This window comes from Dicentrarchus labrax, unplaced genomic scaffold, assembly GCF_905237075.1.
Source record: "Dicentrarchus labrax unplaced genomic scaffold, dlabrax2021, whole genome shotgun sequence".
NCBI lineage: Eukaryota > Metazoa > Chordata > Actinopteri > Moronidae > Dicentrarchus > Dicentrarchus labrax.
This window is the reverse complement of record NW_026136707.1, coordinates 18505915-18523426: the sequence shown is the minus strand read 5'-3', so window position 1 is coordinate 18523426 and position 17512 is coordinate 18505915. Positions and strand designations below refer to the sequence as shown.

The following is a 17512-nucleotide window of genomic DNA, read 5'->3' as shown; positions in this document are numbered from 1 at the left end:
GCCCATCTCATATGTTCTTTGTTCTACATCTACTTCAAAGGATCAAAGATGCAACATTATAAGTAAAAGTGTCAGATACTGTAATAGGGTATCATTGTATAATCTCCTAGGTCTTTGGATATGTTTTTCTCGTTATATTTCTGCAGCTGAATTGACTGCACAGTTGTAATCAATGGATGTGACAGGGCAGGCGGGTGAGGTTGGTTGCCTTATATTTAAGATTATTGAAAACAGGCCAGTATGCAACACTTAATTAATAATTACACTTAAAGGCAGTGCTGTTCCCTTACTCAATGTATAGTGTGAAATTATAAGTGGACAGTTGTATTATTACTTTAATCTAGTTTTTAAGTAATGGCAAATGCCAATCATTAGAGCCTAAAATTATTTTTTCAAATTGCTAGTCTGCAACATGTTCTTAAATCTGAAAATCAGCCAATAAGCCAATAAATTATTTCAGCCGGAGTATGGAAGCCAATTGTCTTGTAGAGATATTAAGCAAAATAAATGCCTCATAAGGATTACTGAACCACAGAACCTCATACCTAAAAATATGAATAGAGATAAAGCCCCACACAGTCCCTTCCTTTCCTTCGTTTAATTGTTCATATTTACAAACAGTCTGAAGTGCAGTAAATCTAAAATATAATCCATATCTACTGTACATTGCATTTTGGTTTGCAAATCGTTTACAGAAGTATGAAACTACTGCTGTAAAATAACATTTCTTTAAAATTAACAAAAAGACCACAGTTATCATGAAACAGACTGAAGAAAATGGAAAAACAAAAAATCTTTTCAACAACCATAGGCCTTTGTGCTTTGTGCACCTGTTTTTCAAGTCACAGCTCACATTTCGTCAGGTTAATAGACTTATTGTCTTCCCACCATAGCAGACAGCTCTTACACACATCAGAAGTCTTTGGGGTGGGGGAGAAAAAACAAAACCTATTGTTTGGAGTGCAAAACTGTGTTTGGCAGATTGCTGAAACCCACCATATACATTTATACAGACACACCTTCCCTCTGTGTATTGTGTTTTCTTTTGTACATCTTTCATTTTTTTCTTTTTACACTCATCTGACTTTTAAAAAGAGAAATCAAAGAGAAACGTCTGTCTTCACACTTGTGTCATACTGCAAAACAAATGTATCAAAGATTAACATCAGCACAGTACAGAGTTTAGATACATTTTCTGTAATTCAAAATCTCCACAAACTTCAACAGCTTTCCAACTTAATCAGGGTTTCAAATACAGGGGGGTGTATGGAAGCCTATTGAACGAGTCCTTCAAATTTAGTCCTACAGAAAAACCTCCAACAATGCACAGCCTTGCATCTACGTATCCCTCGGCAACTGAGAAAAGAAAACAACATAACAGATATTGTCTGACAGTAGCTCAGAGAATTGAATATGCAATAACAGGCAGGTTTAAGGAGGCTTGCTTGAGTTGTGGAATTTCTGTGAAACCATTAATAGTTGAACTTTTTTTTGGTGCCAGTGGAAGTGGAGTGTTTTATTTCAGAAAGCAATACATTTTTAGATAAAAATAATACTTTCCTACTCATTATGCAATATCCTCAAAAATCCAAACAACTGCACTCTCAAAAAGTATTCAGTAATCATAGGTAGATTGACAGCCTACTTTGATATTGATCTTCAAATTGACTTTAATGAAGATTTAAAAACAAGATTTCACATGGTTGCTGTTCAAATTTGGAACAAAGATCTGTGATTATCCTACAGTCACTGCATGTCTGTCTTCATCACAGTACAAAAACAATCAGATCAAGTCCTCATCCCTAGACATCTCCTTTGCACGGTCATGAGACATACATGGGACTACATACCTTGTATACTTTACAGCGATCAAATGTAAAAAGACTTGCATTGGAGAGAGTACAGTTTTACAAATTCTAGCATTATACTGTGGCCCCAGTGATGACTGGCCACAGTGAATGGAGAAAGAGGCCCTTTGAGCCCTATTATGTTTATTATGACGAGATACAGATACAGGCAGGCGAAAGATGCCCGCACACTGATCTGCAGACACAGGCACACTGTTTAATGTGTGTATATGCACACACAAATAAAACTGCTTGTATGGATGCTTGCACACACTTACGCATGTGCATACAAGGACATACATACGGACAAACTATTTATTCTGCTAGGGTCTCTCATCAATCTTTCCTCTGCAAAGTCAGATATGTTCACCGATGCGGTGTGCAGAGATCAGTCTTTACCTCGAAAAAGTCTCCTCTGGCCTCAATTAGTTCCCACTACCAGCAGGTCCGGTCCAGTCCAGCCCAGAGGAGTGGTCTTATCAACTTAAGGCAGGTTAGGTGGTAGCTATGTGGCAGGGTTGGAGAGTCCATTCATTTATCCATTCACTTATTTTCCATCCAATTACACATTATATTTAATTATGTATACTCTCATCAAAGTTCCTCTCAATAGGGCTTGGCCCACTCGGCATTTGGGGGGCTCCTGGGAGTGCAGTTTCCAATTGAAGATGAGGAGTTGGATGCAGCAGAGTGTCCCTCCCAGAACATGGCATCACTGGGTTTGGGGGGGCTGGGGAAGGACCGCGAGCTATCATCCAGGGAGGCCTGGTTCAGGGGAGGCGGAGGCAGGACGACAGAGCAGGTGTCACTGCCAACCAGAGCCTCCCCTGAACAGGTCTGGGAGGGCCAGGGCCCGTTGTACCAACAGTCCTCCCTCAGACTGTCCGGCAGGAGGGTGCCCGAAGGCCCACTGGCAGGGGGGCAGGGGCGGCCGGAGCACGAGGGGAGTGGGGGGGCACTAGGTGGGCGAGGCACTGACGCCCGGGGAACTGCGTGGTTGTTGTTCTGTTCCACGTCATCCAGACACTGGATTGGAACTGTTGAGGCAGCTAGAGAAAGAAGGAGGGGTGGAGGGATAGAAGGGGAGGGACAAAGTCAAGGATAGAAGGAGGAAAGATGAGAGCAAAAGTTGGATGTGACTGTTGTATGGCTGAGAAGAAAGCTTATTTGGTCAATTATTTTTGGTAAACTCAGTTTTTAATATTTGGCATACAGCTGCATTGAGTGCACTTAAACTGCAATTGTAGACACATTAATAAGAGCAATAATTGTGTGTGTGGTATATGGATAGATAATTAACAGCGATTTATGATAACTGGAAATAACTAGTGAGTTTAGTAGACTTATATCTGCATTAACAACAGCTATATGTCAAAGTGGATATCACATGACATTATTCCTCAGCTCGTCAGTTCATTTCTGCCATGCATTTTGCAGGTAAACACAGACAATTAATAATTCATCTTATTCACCTTTTCTATGTATAAGGTGGTGAGAAGTGTCTGTGAAAACTGGTGAGAAGACTGTATTCTTTTATTTACAGTCTGACTGTAAATTTCAGCTGGCAGTAGAAATTAAGCCATCTTCTCTTTCCTCCGATAGCTGGAAGAGGTCTCTTTTTGCACCTCTGTACTTATGTCTGTACTTATTTACACATGGATTAAACTTAGGTTTCTAAAGAGATTTAAAAACTCCAAGGTGCGTTCAACAGAGCCTTTTGATCCCTGACTAGATAATAGAACTTAGTGTACAAACAGAGAGGTGAGGGAAAAATCACACACCATGCAGCAGGCTACATATTGTAAAAGAAAACCTCTGCACCACATAAGCATCACTGCATATAAATCAGTAAATATTCAAAATAATAATTAGATTTTGTTCACCAGAACAGAGAATATCCATACACAAATCAAATGTCCTAATCTCACACACACACACACACACACATCATTGCTTTGCTATCAAATCATCATCTTGAGCGAATAATAAAGTTTAAATGAGTATCTCCTCCCGCTTTTTTCCCTACCTCTCTCCATCCACACATCATCTCTCCATCCATCCCTCCCTGCTACTCTTCCATGAGAGGGTCTCCTGAGTCTAGGATTTGAATAAAAGTGATTCCAAAGGAGGAACATTAGAAGAATACAGATGCACAATATGACTGAATAAATACATAGCTCACTCTCCTCTCCCTCCTTCTTCTTCCTCTCTCCCTTTCTTTGCCACTCCCGCTTTCCTCATTTCTCTCCATCTGTTTCATCTGAGTTACAGGATTACCCTCTTATTCAGTGGAATAAATAGGCCAAGATTTATTTTCTTGCCATATTTCGTACTAATTTTCACCTCCTAGTCTCCTCTTCTCACACTCCGAGGGAACTGACAACAGAGGTAATCTCTCCTAGGGTAGAATACATCATCACAGAGGAAGTGGTGAGGAGGGACAGACCATTTCATGAAGGCCTTTATCAAAGTGTTTGAGTACTTCGATAATATCCACAGTCTTATCACACCCTTATACAAATTGCAACAAGGAGCACAAGGAGAAATCTTCTCAGCAAGTAGTACTTCTCCGAAAACCCACCCCTTAACTCAAGAGTGGCAGTAGTAAGCCTCTTCTTTCATTTGATGTTAGCCACATTAGTTCCTGTCTAGAGAAGCAAGGTTTAAATTCTAGCCACTATACTAAAAAGGGCACATAGACCATAAATCTGACACTACCTGACACTGAGGTTAAAGACACAGTTTCAAATGTCAGATTGGTTAAATACGCTAACACTTGTCAATATATTTATTTCACTGCTTCAGGTTGGTTAGGAAAAGCTCACTGTGGTTGTACAGTCGCTAACTATAGCCCCCTCTCTTCCAGTCTACAGGTGTCTCCCGTAATCTTTTTGTCACCAAGTCGTCCCTTTTTTTAGTATTTATAAGTATTATGGATATTTTTCATTTTAAGTGGGGTACAGAGAAGCTGGTATGTAAAAAAATCTACAACAGGTCAAATAAAGAGATGCAAAAGTACAGGTACATTACATTTCTGAATTACACTTAAAAGCAAAGTTTACAACCGTTAATGCATTTTTTTAAAAAAGCCTTTAAAAAGGAAAGTGTTTCAAACAAAAGAAAAATAATTACCTGGGCCCTTAAGGTTAAAGCAGAATTGCCATGTGTTTCTATACTAGTCTGACTAGACTTAAGGAACCTGAAAAAAAAAAGATTTCAAGGCTGCACTTACTGCATCTCGATGATGATCTGTGAGAACTTGCTATAAGGGAATATAGAGGGCACAGGATACCCTCAGCGGTATATACCACAGTGGAGGAGGTGTGAGGCAGAAGGGGAGCAGTGCTGGTAAGTTATCACATATACACTCTCTCACACACACACACACACACACACACACACACACACACACACACACACACACACACACACACACACACACACACACACACACACACACACACAAACACAAAACGTGGGGACGCTCTGGGTTGTGCCACTGTTTGTGTGTGTGTGTGTGTGTGTGTGTGTGTGTGTGTGTGTGTGTGTGTGCATGCCTCACCTTGTCTTGTCTCACTGATGAGTGGCCGGAGTTTCCTAATCAAGCCCGTTTGGTGCTTCAGCTCTGAATGGAGACGAGTGACCTCACAGCACAAAGCCTCATACGTCTGCTGCATGCTCCTCTCCCTACAGAAGGACAGAACACTTCATTTAAACATTATGCTTACGAGATTTCTGCTTTTCTAGACAGCTCTCAGGCAGGATCTCATGGTAAAGATCATAAGCTGTGTATCATACAGTACCATTCAAATATCCTTGATATTATTATTTGTTAAATAATAATTATTATAAAAAAAAGACATTTTGTGCTTAAAATCAAGCCATATTTAATTACACGTGTTTGTTAAATTCCAAGATGTAAAACTGACACATAAGACATGAATATGTTCAAAATGTGTTATCATAGAAACCTGATGATTTTTTGGTTAATATAGTTATTTCTTTGTCATTACTGTAATTCTGCTAAATGGTTCCTTTCTTTTTCTTTCTTTTACAAAGCAGTTTCACGGGGGTATAATCACTTAACAGCACAAGTTTAAATTACTAAGGCAAAACACTCTTCTATAGTAATGATGGTGTCTTTGTTGACACAAAAAGGATGTACTGATAGATTACATGCTACACCACACAGCTGCTTTACAAACACAGTGAAAGAGTATGAGGCAACACCTACAAAAAGTCCTATCCACACCTTATGTTAAGATGCAAAATCTCATCAACACTTTGCCTTAACTTTAAACACCTGCCTAAAAGCAAAAAGCAAAGAAAAACTGTGAGGCAAAACTAACACCAACTGAAGACTGCTGACATGTGAAACATTTATAATGCACCATAAATAGAATTTTCTTCATGAAAAGGTGGGGAGACAGTAATTTACGGGAGATTATCCCACACTTGCAAATTTAAACTATTTCTGAAGGACACACAGGCATCCACGTTCAGGGTTTAGCTGGTATAAAGTTCTGGTACTTCTGAGGTTATCGGCATATCATAGGCTGTTATGCAGACAGTTAAAATGTATAAAGCTGCACCCTCCTCTAGTGGCCAAAGGGGACAATTACAACACCAGCAGACACCACTAACATGTTTAATAATACACCTGTTTAACCAGTGTAGTCTCTCTCACATACAACCAAGTTTGTTCCTCGTGTCACTTCTTGTAACTTTGTTTAAAATGTTAAAAACTCTGAATTTTAGGAAACAATTCATCTAACATTAGGTATGATTTTAAAATGTTCTTGAGAGAAGTCAAAGTCCTAATATTTGTTGTATTTGCAGTTGAAGGCATGGACTGGAAATGCCTGCCATGTGTTGCATTTAAGTGCCCAGTGTCAGAAAATTAAACACAGAAAACTAAAAACATTAGGGCAAATAAATTTTAGCTGCACAGGAAGAAAAAGTATTTTAAGTAAGAAAACCAATAATGAACACCTTGTATCTTTATACTGACGGTTGCCTATGACGACTATCATGGCCTTAAAGATCATCATTTTATATACCAACAGAGCTTCCTTGCTTTGCCATTTTTGGTCACTGAAATGAGGACTGGGCTTTGAATTGGCAGCCATTCTCAATGATTTTCATAAAACACTATACCTTGCATTATACTTTGCATCACAGGTCTGGTCCAAGTCTGGTCCGTTAAGGCCATGGGGTTCCTCCTAAAACAGAGTTAAGTTATGCAAAATAGAGAGTGGATGTGGGTCTAAAGTTGTTTTTAAGTATTTTTTTTATTAGAAGACCATTCAGGAACCCTCCGCTCTCTTTCAACCCAAACTCCCTTTTCTCTTTGTTTCTCTCTTTGATCCTTAAACAATTACTTTTTTCTGCTGTTTAAGTTGTAGCATATCCACCCCTGCCCTTCTCTCTCAGTCCCACTTCTTTCCACTACTCTTCCCAGTTTCCCAGTGTCATCCTGTCTCGCTGTGCCCTAACACCTCTCCTGCACGTTGTTTTCCTCTCTTCTAGTTATGCCACATCTCTCCAAGAGTCAGCTGTTTTTCGGCGCTGCTCTCTCCAGTCCCTCTTATCTAACCTCTTCTTCTCTCTGTCCTCCTTTTTCCATTATCCTCTCCTTTCTTGCCACTTTCACTTACCCCACTTCTCTCCAGGAGTCTACTGTTTTCCAGTGTCACCCTCTCCAGCTCCTCCTGCAGTTTGTGGATCTTTAGCTCAGTGGTGACCCTGTCCACCTGCCAGTAGTCCTGAGGGCTGTTCAGGCTATTCATTACTACACACACACAGACACACACACACACAGACACACACACACACACACACACACACACACACACACACACACACACACACACACACACACACACACACACACACACACACACACACACACACACACACACACACACACACACACACACAATAAAAAAACTGTTACATAGTTACTGGTTACTTTTTGTAGAACCATTGATCTTGAAAATGTTATGTGTTCACATTTTCCATTCAGTATAAAAGACATATCATTATGATTATCATTTCAATGACTTTTGCTGTATATTCATTGTAATTACAGTGAATCAGTTATTTGATAAGAGAAGCAAACACAATTACATACAAAGCCATACATTTTTTTAAATAAAGCTAATATATGGTTTTGTGATGTGTGTGTATTTAAAAGTAGAAATACAACATTATATGAAAAGTAAAAATATATTATCAGCAAAATGTACTTAAAGTATCCAAAACAATAGTGTTTGAATGTTGTAGCTGGTCCAAGTGGACATAACTAACAAAGTTTTAACTAATTTCTATACTCGTAAGATAGTTAGTTTCTCAGATTTGTTATTTTATTATGATCTTGTAGAACAAGTAACAAAAACACAAACAACTAGATACTAGAGGTTGCATGTAAAATAATTAATTTCCTGACATGTAGTGCAGTGGAAGTACTTTAAGACTACTTAAGTACAGTACTTAAGCAAACACATTCCATTGTTCATACAGCGTACAGAAGTACTGCTCAGCTGTTACAGAGAGTACAAGGCAACCCTGTGTGCTCTACCTGTACCTTGGCTGGTCTCCATCTCCGTCCTCAGCTGAAGCAGCTCCAACTCTTTGGACTGGAGCTGCTCCGTCAGCAGCCTCTCACTCTCACTCTTCTCTTTTTTCTGGCAGAGAAAACAAGTAGACAGTGAGGTAGAGGGGAAGGCAGATGAAGGAAGAGTCAGCATTCATACAAATGCACTGAACCTTCTCTCTATCTCTCTCTCTCTCTCTCTCTCTCTGTCCCAGGTAAGATCAGTGCACCTGTGCTATTTGTGTAACGATATGAACTTGCAGTTTCTGCTTAAGTTTTGAATAAAAATTACAGACAAAGAATTTGTTACAAAAAGAAATGATCTGACTAAATATGCAGTGTTTGCGACATACTTGATCTTTGTGCCAGGCTCTAGTCAATTTGAAGAAAGATTCAAATAATCAGCAAACGCACCAGTTTGTTAAGCTCCATCTGCAGGTCCTCCTTCTCTATATAGATACCTCGGTAAGCACTGAAGGCCTTGTTCACATACTGTGGACCCTCTGATGGAGGAGCCTCTGGCCTGAAGAGCTACAGTGGTGACAAAATACACAGAAGTGAAGGAAGATCAATTTCATTTCATTGAAATATCTGTGGTAGGAAGTTACTTTCCTCCCACCACATCCGATCTTGATGGGCCAAATGCTGCAGCAGATAAAACCGAAACTGATAAAAGATAAGACTTCTAGAGAAGCAGCTCTGCCCACATGTTGTGCAGCACTTTCACTTTAGCCTACCATCTGTATTAAGACCCTTCCTGTTTAAATGGCTCACTCTGTATTGTACTCAATTCTTTGTTTTAAATCCAATTTCAGGAGGTTTCTCCCCCAAGTGTAGTGCTCCAACACATTGTTTGGCAAAGCCATATTTTTCCAGACCTCCTCTTTGTTTTTAGACAGTGCAGATTTATTTCTCATTGTTTTATAGCTTTGACTATAGGCCAACAATATTAATGATGCTGGCATGCAGACTCTCCCAGAGGCGAATATTTTGCAGTGTGGTGCTGAATTTGCTGACTTTTTCTAAACTTTCTCAGAGCATTTTGTGTATGTCCATAATTCTGATGTCCTGGAAAGTGGAGTTTTCATTAATCTCTGTCTATTGCACACCCTGCTTTCTGACTGTTCAGCCATCTGGATAAGCACTATGTTCCTTGACTTCATTCTCCTCACGCTATTATCTCTTTCTCCGATCTTCTCATGCCTCTCTCCCACCATCACCCATTCGATTACATCTATACCTTATCCTCCAGCTGCTTCACCCTCTTCCTCAGCAAGGTATTCTCTCGCTCTGTGTCTCTCAGCCTCTTCTTGATGTCCTCATAGGCCGTGACCAGGGCAAAGTGGGAAGCAACAGATTCATCGCCTGCACACACCGATACAGGACTCTCGCCAGCAGCGGTGTAGGCCGTCTCATGTTTAAGGATGCAAATGTCATCATCCACTGCCAAGGGCTCCATGCCTGCACAGGCCTACTCTGTAGCAGATAGAAGACCTGGGGATTACATGAAGAGTTTCATTTTTAAAAGTGATACATCTTTTTTTTGTTTTTTGTAAAAGCCAAAATGACTTAATTAAACATTTGGTTTGACAAGTTAGCACATACTATCATATAGCATTTGTATGGCCTTGTGTGTTACATTGGCTTGTTACGTAGCTTTGTAACTAGTTTCTGCACATTATTGTGACATGTTAGGGGATAGCTGCACGGTGCTATGTTTTGTACTACATATCCCACAGATCATTCTGTGGGATATGTCCTAGTGCTGTGTCTTTGTTTGGCTGTAACTGCTGTAGGTGACAATATCCTCTCATTGCATGCCTACAAAGGGATGGTCTTCTATTTCTTCCATACAACCACTGCTGCGGGAAATGTACAATGCATCGCTTCCTATGCACAAGGGACATTTTCAAAAGGAAAGTGCTACCAGAGATGAAGAGTTTAGAACAACAAATGTACAACAGTTTCATGATAAAGGTTTAGACTGAATCCAATCAGATTTAACATCAATGATCTCTAACTCTAAACTGGTTTATTGTAGCAGTTTGAAAACCTAACCTGTTTGGCAGTGACACACAAATTAAGTGAAGTGTATTGTATGTAAACATGAAGTGAAGCACAATACTAAACAGGCCTTTGTATGAGTCTGGTTTTGAAAGGAAACTGTGACTATGTGGTAGAGTTTCAGCTTGAACATTTACAAATTATAGACCTTTTTAACGTTGTCCCCTAATTCTAAAGAACCTAATGTAATTGTATTATTGGCTGCCCAAATGTTTGTGATGGTGTGTTTTGTTTCATCATTATTTCATGCAAGAGTCGAGCAAAAGATCTAGAGTTAATTCAAGGTGTGAGCACACTGACTGAGATAGGCCTCAAACATCATCAGGCCGCATATGGAGGAGCTCAGTGCTGCCATCATCAGGCCAACCTTACGATAACAAATATATTTCTAGGACAAAGTTGACTCAACCTCCACCAAACTTCAGTCCCGTGGCTTATTAGAACCTATTTTTTAAAATATGTGACAATTTGGTTGAGACACAAATCAAGGTGAGAGTAAAGGTGTGCACACATCTAAATATTTTAATGAAGCATTAAAACATTTTCATTTTCATTTTCATAAACAATGTCCGACCTACATAATAGTCTATGTGAGATATATCTAGGTGCTGTCAAGAGAAATTGGCAGCTTTGCTATTTGTGATATCTGAAACGTAGTTGAGGAACATGGCCTTGGGCCCATGGCTGCTTGCCCTGTAACCCTATACATAAAATACTGTACAACAATATCACACTATTTGTGGAATATTTTTTTTCTCAGGTGTTAAATACAAAAGGTAAACTTTTATTGTGCACAGGTATAGGGGAGCCAACTGTCTCAAAGAGTACACGCCTGTTATAGGGATGTGACACAGCCCAGTTGACCCTCAGCAAGAATTGAAGCAGTCTAGTCAGACTACCTGAAACAGACATAGCCTAAAACTAATCCAGACCCTACACCCTCCTGAATCCTTTCTGTTTGGAGTGACTCGGCTGCAGAGACGGTGCAGCTAAAGCCAGTTGATGATGTCAGCATACAATGATGCAGCAAACACCGAGGAGCCAAGTTTTTAACACTGAAGGCCGAAGCTTTTGGAAAAATAAGTTTCAGGACAATAACTGGACGAGATATTAGTCCCATGTCATGGATACGAAACATGAAAAAACGTAAAGTAAATGCGGAGCCGCTGACTCTGAAGGACGACTTCAGAAAATGGTACGAAACGAAAGTGACCCCCAGCAAGTAACGTTACTAAAAACGAAAGTCAATGTGAGTCCAAAACAAGACACAAAAAGCAACGTCATTTCGTTAGACCACCCTCGAGAAAAACAAGAGAGCTAACGGATAACAGGACAATGATAGCTACAAACATACCTCATTTCGTTCAAACAGGGATTGAAAATCAGTCCGAATCAGGATGTAAACAATGAATCTCGTTTGTATACGATGCTAACATTATGGTGTTAGCTTCCGTGATCTCTGTTGACAACCGACACAACACGTCACGATGTGGTTCTAAAACAGGTCTCAGCATGAATAACACAATCAGCAGACAATGACAGAGAGACACAGACAACATGCATCAATAGCTTCGGCGATTAAAAGGATCGATCTGTAATGATGATAACAGTTAGCTAGCGCTTAGCTAACGTCTTCTGGCTATTTGTGGCTAGGTGAAGCAAGAGCAGTCGATTATTGTTCACTCTCGACTTTCACAAACCGTGTTAGATGCTGTCCTCAGTTAGGTGGCAGTTGGCCAGACAGGATTATCATTTATTCTTGAAAAAAGGAGACTCGTTTCTCGAAGAAAAACAAAGAGACGAGGCTGCACACTCGCATCGTGCCAGAATTGACAGGTGAGGAAACAAAAACTTCCGGGAGTCACTTGACTGCTTAAGTCCTTTCAAAATAAACGCACGGCAATGATCGGGGCAAACTCCTTTGTATGAATCAACAACGCTGTGTCCGCGATTTAGTTGGACACATGTAAAAGAGGAGGAAGCTCTGCTGGATTAAATAAATAGTTAATAAAAAAAGTAATACGTTTACTGACAGGAAATAATACTTTAGAGCTCTGCGGGCTTTCAGTCAGTAACATTACAGAGTTGACAGGAAGGATTTTGGTGTTGAGCTCAAGCCAACTACAGTTTCTGAGCAGTGTGCCTTAAAGTACGATGTTCCTGTTATGTAGAAATATTTTCCAGATGATGGTACCAGAGTAAATATCAGTGGGTCATCAAGTCAGTGGGCCTTACCTTCACATTAGCTAGCCAGGTTAGTTAAGTTAGTGAGTACCCAGGACCGACCGACATCAACGTAACTTTTCCCCTAGAGGAGCAAAAGAACAAGAAGCAAACAATAGAAATATGTCTAAACTCTCCTGAACAACTTCAACAACGACTTACTGTAGGAAGAGCTACTTAAGTGGCGCTGACCATAGACTTATAATACAAAGTATACTGAGCATGACTAGACAATTTTTGCTCACTTGCTAAGCTAAGGTAAGGCTACCTTTCACTGTCGCTGTCGAAATATAATATCATGTCCTTCTCATTGAAAGAAAATAAATGAAAATAGTTTCATTTAATAAGGCAAAACACTGTTTTTGTCATATTTTGTCACAGTTATCGAGCTGGGAGATATTGAGCTAACCTGGCTAACGTTAGCTAACGTTAGCTAATGAACCAATCATAACTTAGGTTAATGTTAAATGTCATCTTTCTTTTTGGGTTTAACCACTAACGTTACCTGTTACTGGTCTTAATACTGGATTAAAGTAACGTGATGCAATTTTCTGAACCCAGTGAACCTTTTTGGTGATCCCTATTATTTATAACAAATATAAATATGATTTATTATAATGATTAATTATATTATTTGTAATATGTAATATATTATTAATAATTTAATAATGCACACATATGATAATTTTAAAATGTATATATATAGTAGATATTTATTTTTTATTTTAAAATATTTTACAAAATATGTAGAAATATGGACCAGCCCTACACTGTGATGTCTGCACAGCCAAAGATAAACAAACGATCAAACTGTTGGTAAACGCAAATCCTCTAATGCCACTGCTCCTTGGACTGTGTGAGATCCATTTCTTCAAGTGTACATTTGTGATAACTGAAAAATAATAGGTGATGATAATGGGTTTGAAAATTGCTTACCCTTTTAAAAATAAATAATGAAATAATAATAAAAAGCCCTGAGTCACTGGAAAGTCCTACAGGAAGTGCAACAAAATGTGTTCCTGATGGCATCTTTACACTTGGCATGCACACTCAGATAAGAGTTTTGAGAGAATGCAATAAAACTGGACAAAGTATAGAATCCTCAGATAGTTGGTTTATTTATTAACAGATTTTTATGACTTTAAGAAAAAGAGAAAATAATATCTATAGTTACTAAATGTCCAAACATGGGGAAGTGAAAGAGAAACATTGGTTTACTGTTCTGGCATTTATGAGAAGAAAGTGGTTGAACTGGGCAGTACAGTATATGTGTATGTAAATATCACGCTCTTGTGCCAGCCAACATATTAATATAAGGATTTAAATGTTAGCATCCCAACAATTTTAAAAGTTTAAGAAAAAGCAAAAAACAACACTAACTTCTTGTGCTCTAATAATTGACAACTTGCTTCCATGATTTCTAATGTTGGTATTACTTCATTGTGTTCTTGGGGAGTTTGTGACTTGTTTGTTTTGCTGTATTGACTGTTGCACAATATTTCTTTAACATGCTTTATTAATCATTTTAAAAGCCATAGGTGTCAAAGGTGTGAAATACAATCCCTGTGCGGTTGCTGTGGACGAAGCTACAAATATCAGTGAAATGACATGTGGAGAGGAACCCGAGATATGGATCGTAAAGACTCATGAGTGTAAGCCTATAAACACTTGCAGTTTTACTCACTTCCTTTTGACTGTGGCACATACTAGTTTAGTTGTGTAGGCTTTTCTATTACAGTATAAAGCGTTTATTTTATGCCTTTCCATATCTAATTATTAGTCATATAGTCATATCATTTTTGTTGTGTACCTTATTCTACACTGTCCAAAGTGGGTATTAAATGTTTTTTTAGGCTTAACATAATTCTTAATTTAAGACTAATGTGGTTAGAGGTGAAAAGACATGAAGTGAAGTCATTTTATTGCTTTGGCATCTTCAGACTGGGTTTCTGTGTCAATATAATTGCAGTGTTGTCAAAGGCTCAGTTGCTGATGAGAGACATAGAGAAGCTGCTGGACTGGTGTACATCAGAAGGCCCCTCCAACCAGAGAACGTGCAGAATGGTATGCATAAAGAGTGGGGGTGTGAATCCTCGGGCAAACCTCATGGAACCATGTGACTTTGACCATGACCACAATATTTCCATAACTTTAACTGAGTAGTTTTGTTTCTAAAATCTTAACCATACTGCCTCTATGGAGCTTAGTTGGTCACATGGTTCCATGAGGATTGTCTGCTTTCTTCTGCTTGTCTTCCTTCTATTGACACTGCATCTCTTTTGTTTGGTCATTGGTCAATCAGAAAAGTGGATTTCATACATTTCATCCTGTCTTTAAAGCACATAGTGAAGCAGATACAACTATTACACTGAAGACCATAAGTGGTCAGGTTCCACAAGTTCCCTATAGTTGCATAGCAACACAGTTAATTTGCCCTCTGAGCTGCATAACACTAGCCTGAGATATAAACTGAATTGCCATCAGTGTAGTTGTCAGTTGACGTAGAAGCTGCTTAACTATTTTACCATTTAAGCAAAGGCTCTCAGCTTCTTTTACATGGTCTTCCATCAAAGCGATCAAGGGACAAACAGATTTAAGCATTAAATCCTCCTGACCTATTTCGTGAAGTACCACTGGGGCCAACAAATATATAAAACTTTTTCTAAAAGTAGGAGAAAAATATCTTTGCTTTAAAGACATGCCTTCAGTGCATGGTATTTTGATTTAGGAGCTGTTATTTACTGTCGGTTGATTTACAGCAGCCTTGATAGCTGCGTCGATTTCGTTCACGCTTGATGCCATATTTCTTTGGATTCTGGCTGTGGCCCAGTGAAATGATGCTCTCAGCCTCAGTCCCACCTACAAAGGCAGTGATTGGCTCAGTTGTCTCTTCATTCTTGAAAGGGCTTTTAATCTCGCAAACAAAATTTGAAATATGTTTTGAGTCAGCTATAACTACATTTTTTTTATCAGGAAGCATGCAATCACATAAAGAACCCTCCCACACAGTTTTAACAATGACAGATGTACACATGACCTTGTTATTATTTTATGTGCTCAGGCACGCTGTGCACAGCTTGGTCTGATGTGCATGTTGTTGTGACAGATTCAGCAGGAGTGTCAGGCCAGCATAGAGGAGGACGGAGAGACCTTGGTCATAGAGGGCTTCAGGTTTGAGAATGTGGCCAGCAAGGAAGACCTGATGAGGCGGATTCCACAGGCTGGTGCAAGAGGAATACCAGGGCATCACATGACTGATGGATACCTTAGTGGTTTTATCACCCAAGTGCAACAAGGTCAAACAACTGGCAGAGGTAACAATGGCAGAGAAAGAACCAACAAATGACATGACTTAAAATGATGGGAGAAAGGCTAACAATTGACATGTGTAGCTCCTTATAACAAACAGAATAAGGTATGACACCTTATTACTGTATCTAGAGGATATAGAGTATTTTTAGATAAACATTCTAATTGTTACTAAATTAGTTATTTTTTTCATTGTTGCTTGTTTTAAGACATTTGAATATTGAGAGCAAGGTTTGAAAGTTTTTGATTGCATATATTAATATTTGGCACTATAACGTTTGTCTTTCAGAATATAGTCATACAGTTGACTTTGAGTGTTGTATTTATGATGGTTCTACAATATATTCCAGATGTGAATATCGTTATTGTTAGAATGCCATTGTTTAGGCTAATGGTGATTTCTTTGCATTATTTATTTCACTTCTTTTAGTCTTGACCACCTCAGCATTGTACATTTAGCAGTTGCAGTAGTTACAGTACAGTTCTATCTGTTTTATTTCATTTAGAGTATTTCCCTTTAAATATTGTGTGGGTCACACACACACAAGGTCCTTCTGTAAACATCAACACACTGAGTAGGTTAGATGGGGACATGGCTATTTCTGATTACACAGAGTTGTTGGGATATTTACTATCAGTGTCCTTCCTGTTCCCTATTGTAGATCATCTTGCACCCTAGAAGCACCTCTGGTGCTTTGAGTATAGTAAAGTATCACAGCCCTCCACACTTTTTAATGCAGTTGGCCTGAAGAAAAATGGTAGAAGAAATGAATATGACAGTGCTATACTTCGTTATCTGAAGGTTTATAAGAAATCTTAGAATCTTATAATTGAATAACCTGAAGTCTAGACCTTTACAGTTCATAAATACAGTTCACTGCATTGGAGGACGATTATAACAGTGAAGTCCCTTAAATATGTTGCTCTTGCTCAGTCCACTTTGCAGTTTTTTTTCCTGCTAGGCCAGATTACTCCTCTGCTGATGTTGGTGAAAACATTTGATATGAATTTAAAATTCATTTGTAAATTTGTGATACCACATTGCATCATAGCATCGATTCACAGTCTTTGATGAATGCCATATTCTAAATATTGTAATACTGTTGTGTGCAGCTTTAGAGGGGAATAAAAGATAATTGATCAGATTTGTTTACTAACTGTTTGCTTACAGCATGTTTTCTATGTTTTTACTTTAATTATCAAATTTCATTCTTGTTCAGTCTGCAGCAGAATTGAAATTATAGCAAAATGGTCATCTTACAATTATGGCCGGATTTTGTCATGGGAGGACAAATACAGTTTCAGTGAGAACAGTATACTTATCATTACCTTATAAATCCCTCTACTGTGTCTGTTCATTGCTGCTGTAGCCTGTTTTACAGTATAGTCCCATTGCAATCACTAACTCTGCATCATCGTGTTGACCTCACACATAAGTTCCATTTGTCTTAACACCATTAGTTTGTTGATATAA

The 17512-nt window shown here is 38.8% G+C and overlaps 1 protein-coding gene across 2 annotated transcripts; it reads right to left on the bottom strand.

Annotated features, from left to right (window-relative positions):
- Positions 1-583: 583 nt before the first annotated feature.
- Positions 584-12355, bottom strand: azi2 (5-azacytidine induced 2). Of its 2 annotated transcripts, none has more exons than XM_051406857.1 (8): positions 12207-12355; positions 9683-9936; positions 8857-8973; positions 8428-8533; positions 7505-7638; positions 7005-7069; positions 5410-5534; positions 584-2896 (listed from the first exon to the last, which is right to left on the bottom strand). In XM_051406857.1, exons 2-8 carry the CDS (start codon positions 9899-9901, stop codon positions 2454-2456), a joined length of 1209 nt encoding a protein of 402 aa, XP_051262817.1. In that variant the 5' UTR covers positions 9902-9936; positions 12207-12355; the 3' UTR covers positions 584-2453. The 2 variants fall into 2 exon arrangements, with proteins under 2 accessions (XP_051262817.1, XP_051262818.1); XM_051406858.1 differs by having other exon boundaries at positions 8434-8533.
- Positions 12356-17512: the final 5157 nt, after the last annotated feature.